Source organism: Trypanosoma equiperdum (genome assembly GCF_001457755.1).
Source record: "Trypanosoma equiperdum strain OVI genome assembly, contig: ctg_1440, whole genome shotgun sequence".
Classification (NCBI taxonomy): Eukaryota; Euglenozoa; class Kinetoplastea; order Trypanosomatida; family Trypanosomatidae; genus Trypanosoma; species Trypanosoma equiperdum.
The window spans coordinates 5,924-12,461 of NW_027123439.1; the positions used below are offsets into that span (position 1 = coordinate 5,924).

Below are 6,538 nucleotides of genomic sequence, written 5' to 3' on the forward strand. Positions count from 1 at the left end.
TAGTCAGTTTCTTATTGAAGAGAAAACTACCATTTCTACTCTTCTCTTTTCTGATTCAGGCTCATCATCTTTCAATTTCTAAATGCCTAACTTTGTTTTTCATCTGTTTTGTCAGCTAGGCATGAATTCTCATTGGTTCCTTGTCTTGCACACGCATATGTTCCTGTAGCTTCTTCTCCTGTTACTGTTACTTGTGTTTTCTGCACTTGTCCCTCTTTTTCTTTGCACTCCCCTTATGTTTCATTTGTTCCTTCCCATTTTCATTTACCTGTAGTTTCGCATGTGCTTTTGTTGCTCTTCAGTTTGTTGCACTCTTTCGCCGCTGGTTGAAGCTGCTGCGTGTCATGCCCCTTTGTGTTGGTGATCGCCGATTTGGCTTCCTCGTTGCCGTTGTATATTGTCCAGGCGCTAACTCTTAGGGCTCTGAGTCTTGCTTTGAGTGCTTCGGTGGTTGCCGCTGCGTTATGCGAGTTGCTGATTATGTTGGCGGCCTCCTCCAGTTTTTTCACCCAAGGTATGCTGGTTATTCCGCCTTTGGTGTTGTCGCCAAAGTACGATTTGTACGTCGCACACAATTGTCCTGTTGCGCCGGTGCAGCCTCCGGCGCTCATTTTTCCGAGGTGCTGGTACACGCTGGCGACGTTTTTGTGAGATCGCAGCCGGCTTGCGAAGGCGGATATCATGCCGTGCAGCTTGGCTGCCGTTAGCGGCCCGCCTGCCTTTGCTGGGCATTTCTGTATCAGCTTTGCGATGGCCGGTATCGGGTCGGTGTCCCATCCTTCCGAAATACTGTTGGTTACGCATTCGTCCGAGTTTCCTGCAGTTGCTAAAACGCAGATGCAGAGCAGGTCGTTGGCGATTGTCTTGCCGCTTTTTCCTCCGGCGCAAGCTTGTCCGTAGGTCCCGTCTCCGGCTAACGTTTTTCCTTTTTCTGGGGCGTAATTTGTTAGGCCCTCGCCGTAAATAGCCTCCTTTACCTTCTGATTCGCCATCGTCGATGCTGCCGCCCCTGTGTTTTGCAGTTGAGATTTTATCAGATCTTCTAGTCTTTCCGCTTCCACTGTTATTGATTCCAACTTAGATCGAGCATTTTTCAGCATCGTTGGCGACTGTGGCCGAGGAAATCGCTGCTCCCATTCTTTGTTTTCCTCTTTGGCCTTTAGGTTTGCTTTGGCCTCGTTCCAGCTGTTCCATTTTTGTGCCCAGTCGTCTTTGAACGTTGCCTGTTCGTAGTCTTTAGCCTTTTTGTCCCAGGTGCCGGTTGCTGCATCTCCTGTGAAGAGATTGCGCCAGGCTTCATCTGCTAGCGACATGTTGATGGTATTTATTTCGGCTATTATTGATGAAGTTTCGTCATTTACCTCGGCCGTTTTCGGGGGTAGTTTTTCTGCCTGCGCTATTTCGCACAGCAAGTGAAAGTCAGCGACGTTGTCTTCTTCGATCGTCGCGTATGCAGCCGTTGCGACTGCAGCGAACATCGTTATTTTTCGCAACAGCATGTTGTTTCCGTTTTCCTTGAGGGATTCGTGGTCGGCGTTTCAGACGAGATCTTAAAACTTTCTTGCTAATGGAGATGTGAATATCGCTGGAGTGTTTGAGGGTTTAGGAAAAAGGAATCGCCGTTAGTAGATGAAACAGCCGAAGCTCAGTTGCCTCCTGCCTTCTTGCAGTTGGTCGTGTTTGTTTGGTGATCCGCAATTGGATTAGACTGATTTTTATAAATAAAACAAAGTGATTTCTCTTTGGAGATTTTGCTCGCTTGCTCTAACTAGGGTCGCTTCCTGTGCCTTGGCGCGGTTGGCCTAGCCTTGTCAAGGCGTCTATGTAAAACAGCCAGGGTGAAACTAGCTTGTAAAGTCGCTCGATGACCCACTGCTGTATCTCTGCGTTTTTCAGTCTCGTTACTCGTGCTGATGTCACTTACAAAATGAAGTGCAATACCCGATACTGAGGAAGATTTAGTGCTAATTTTAAAGGAAGTATTGGTCAGCTTCGCTTAGTTGTTTTCGCTGTTTTTAGAGTTGAAAGCAGAATATTCCTCATGGATCGAAAAAATTTGACAAAAATGTTGCCTATTACTCCATTACTTTTACCGTAAGTTAGTGCCCTGCCCACAATGTAACTCTAGAGCCAGCGTCCTGAGCGCGTAGTGCCGTCAGTCTTCCCGCTTAACATCATCACATTTAATAATATTAAAAACCATAGTATTTACAATTCTTTTGTCAGATCAAACCATTAATGTATGATATGCGCCTGTCTTTCCAGTTCTTATGGTTATTTTTAGCGTCTAGTCCTAAGTAATTTAAAATCTAGGTTCATGATCGTGCAGTCAATACGGAATCATATTCTGTGTTATTCATCAGCCTTTTGTCATGTGAACGTTTCAGGAATTAAGGAGGAGTTGTCGCTTCTGTTTTTTCTAGAGACTCTTTTCATTTACAGCTTGAATGCCTTTGTCTTTTACATTTTTACATCATCTGAGACGATTTATTTACAATTATTGCGTTTCTTTAACCCTGACGATACAGAAAGCTGCAGTATGGGTGTCTTGCGAACGATAAATGAATGCTTATTACTGTTTTCTACCTTTCAATTCCTATTCAGTGGCTCTATTCTAGGTCATATCTCTCCTATTTTATCGGAGCTTCCGCTTAAACTCACTGTCCAAACCTTAAAATGGCTCATTCTAGAAAAAAAATAACGTGTTCTATATTATAACTTTGTCAACGCACCGGGTGTACGAGGTGCTAAAGATTATTGTCTATACCATCTTATAATGCAATAACAATTTAAATCCTGATTTGCAATTGTTTTTTCTGCACTTTTTTCAGCTTTTGTGGAATTCCTTTTGAGTTGCTTCTGCTTTTATCACTTATTGTACGCTTTGGTGCAATCATCATTTGCTTGTTGCCGCGCATTGCCGAAACTCCCTGTCATCCTGTTAAGAAACGACTTTTAGATGAGCTGCACGACTCCTATAAGTTAAATAATCTTCGTCAAATTGTTATGTGCGCATAACAATGCCTCAACAGGAAATCATGTATTTTCAAAAGGGTTCTAGACAGCATATTGGAAATAATGCACTTACTCGCTTCCAATTGGCACTGCTTTTTTGTATTGTCTCTAGAGATGCCATTTACTGTACACTTGACTCTATTTCTTCATTGTCATCTCCTCCATCAGCTTTTTGTGGATGATGCCGGTCGTCGCCATTTTAAAGTTTGAATCTGAACATATTTCACTTGCTTTTGCCAACAAATTTATATCATTTACTCCCCCACTCGCTAGTTTATTTTCATAGCTCCTTGCTGTTTATTTAATTCTTTTATTCTAATTCATTTCACTTTTAGCCACCATCCGTATTATAATATTCGTATACACACACTCACAACCTCTTTCCTATTATTATCATCATTATCATTACTGCTCTTATTTATTATTATCATCATCATTATTATTACTTCCTCTCTAACTCTAATGACCCTAGCTAATATCTGTAAAATAAACAAAATAAACAAGATTAAAATAGCACTCATTTTTCACACCCTATAACCCTGCTACTTTATATTCATATGCTAGTATTCCGTACATTTTCAAAATTTTCATATTACTTGTTAAAAAGTTTCAGCAATTTGAATATGTTCGTCAAACAGTGTTATAATATAACAAATTGTAGCAAATGTATTAAATTTTCTCAAAATAGAAAATATTTATAAAAATTGAGCAGAAACCCTAAAAGTGTTATGCTAGAAGCAAAAATGCAAGCAAAAGAGGGGCCTTGTTAATGACAAAAGAATTGCTTCCTGTGGTGTTTGTGGTTCCGTTTTTGCTATCTTTCTCTCCTCCCTCTACCTTTGTAGCCTCCTCCGTATCTACTACGCACTTTTTTTCGTTGTTTTCTGTAATTTCTTTGCAACCATCTTTGCAGTCAGCCCCCTTTTTACCCTTGCAATAATCTGGTTTAGGAACATCCGCTGCCTTGGCGGCTGCCGCATTTGCTGATGCTAGTTCGGAAACGAGCTTGTCTAATTGTTCTCTGGTTTTTAGATGATTTAGAAGAATAGTGTTTCTGCTTTCCTCGTCGGTCGCTTGGGTCTTCAGGTCCTTCTGTACTGCGCCGCTTGCTGTAATTCTTATTACCTGTTGGGCCCTTATCTTGTCTTTGATCTTTTGAGCCTGCTCAGTTGCCTTGCCATCTGCTGCTGCTTGCAGCATCTCTTTGGCCGCTTTATCTGCGCTTTTGGCCGCTTTGTACGGTTGAACTTGTTCGAGGCTTTTTTTTAGCAGTGCTTGTGCTTTGCCGGAGCTTATTGCGTGTTCGAGGACTTCGTCGACTGTTTTGCCGCAGGTCGGTATCTCGTGAGTTGCTAGTTCCGAGATGGCGTTATACAACTTTTTTGGTGTTGTTGTCAGTCCAGCGTATTGGCCGGCCGCTCCTGGGTTGCCTTGGTTTTCTATAGTGTAATCTTCCGATCCGGCGCTGTTTTTCGGTTGTACGCTCAGTAGGCCGGCCATGAGTGTTAAGCCCGTGGGGTTGCTTTTGGATCAAAGCTTGGTGGCGTCGTCGGCTCCTGAGAGCAGGAACCCGCAGCTAGTGCTACCTGTTGACGACGAAACTTTTGCCGGTCCTGGTGCCAGACCTTTGTACCCTGTAGCGTCTATTGCTGTGCCGTCTAGGGTCTCGAGTGGTGTTGTGTCTGTTGCCCACTCCGGAGGGCACTGTAGGTCTTGAAGCGTCTGTGCTGTTGTGGCCGAGGTTCGTCTGCCGATGCAGTATTTGTTCGTTCCTGCTCCCTGAGTTGTTTTGCTTGCCTGAAACATAAGCCACATCGTCTCCGCTATATGGCCCACCGTTTTTGGGCCGTTTATGATTGCTGGCAGCGCTTTAGCCTGCAAGTCGGCTAGCGCAGCTGTTGTGTCCTTTGCGCAGCCTCGTGCAACTAACTCTACCGCCTTGAATACCGTGCTTAGATTTGCGCCGCTGGCTTCACCCGCCGCGGATGCCGCTATTGTGGCTGCGTCACTTGCCGCTTCCGCTACCGACTGCAGTTTGCTGAATTTGTGGGCCGCGACGTTTGGCGTTTTGGCTAGTACTGCCGCTAGCTTGCACAGCTGCTTGGCCTTTTCTTCGTCAAGCGCAGCGTGTGAGGCCTCGGCTTGTTTTACCGCTTGTTGTAACAAAAGGAAGATAGTAAATGTTGCTAGAAACATTTGCTACTACCGACGGGGGTTATATTTTTGGCTTCTTGCAGTTCCGACCTGTCCAGGTGGCCTGTCTTATCCTAAAACAGTTGTAAAAGAGTAGGTTTAGTGATTTTAGTTGCTGCTCGTTTAACTTTAGTGGCAGCTATTGCCGCAGCTTGGGTGGCGGTGCCGTTTTTCATACCAGCGACGGAAAAACATTGCCTTGTGATGTGGCATAAGATATCCCAAGAAACAATCCGCGCATGCACTAGTTTATGCATTATTTAAAAATTTATGATAAATTATACAAATCTACAGGTGCTTTAACATACATGATATAATTGTTTTTTAAAAAAGAGTTCTTGACTTTCCACAGAATACAAGATTACGGCTTTTATGAATTGTTTCCTATATATGGAGATAAACAACAGAATCGTTACAATATGTAAATTATCACTCTCAATGATTGATTTTTTAAATGTTAAACTTGTTCAAACTCCATTCTGTCCATCGAAAGCTATGATAATTGTAAAACAAATTTAGGTCAAATTTGTTAATAAAATCGTTTCAGCTTTTATTTCTCAACCCATATTGTTCTACAAATATTGGAATCATTTCTGAATCAATTAAATCATGTAGTTTTTTATAATACCACACATATTTTCATGTTTGAAAATATAAACCTCATGGTTTCTTATCTGCACTATTTATCGATAAGTTTTCTTTGTTTGTCAGTGTTCCTGTAACAATATCATGCTTCTACTTTGCTCATGTACACAATTTTGTTTTTAATTCCTGCGTAAGCTAGTTACTTCTATGCCATTTTCTTCTCAGAGGCTAAAATTTATGGGCTTCTTTTGTAAATTCTTAGCCCGCTGTGACTTTATTCTTTCCATAAACTGAGGATAGCTATTAATCCAGATATGAATCATTCGCCATTTAAATGTATTCACTTTTCTATCTATATGCCGATATGGACTCAGTAGTGTATTATTACTTGCTCGCTCTCTTCTTCACATAAATCTGCTTTAACGCTTTATGCACGCGCCATTTTAAGCACTGACAGCCAGGTTGTTCTTCATTTTCTGTCCATTATAATCCATCGATATCCCTTGTTTTAAAATGTTATTCTTTCTATAATATTATGTAGTTGCCCATAATGTTTGAAATTATTATTAATACGATTAAAAGAAGAAATCATTATTGCTTCTTACGGACAGAATCACTTCCATCACTTTTAACTTTTTTTACAGCTGTATATTAAAGTCTCCTATTAGATTAGATAAAACAGTCACTGGCATCATTCCCTACTCCTTTAGATATATTTTTCTCCTTTGCTAAGTTGTTACTTATC

The 6,538-nt window shown here is 41.7% G+C and overlaps 2 pseudogenes across 2 annotated transcripts; both read right to left on the reverse strand.

Moving 5' to 3' along the window:
- Window positions 1–191: 191 nt before the first annotated feature.
- Window positions 192–1,454, reverse strand: TEOVI_000504500:pseudogene (annotated as a pseudogene). The gene has a single exon. A coding segment is annotated over exon 1 (1,263 nt).
- A 2,287-nt stretch (window positions 1,455–3,741) lies between these two features.
- On the reverse strand, window positions 3,742–5,211 carry TEOVI_000504600:pseudogene (annotated as a pseudogene). The gene has a single exon. A coding segment is annotated over exon 1 (1,470 nt).
- Between the last annotated feature and the right edge of the window lie 1,327 nt (window positions 5,212–6,538).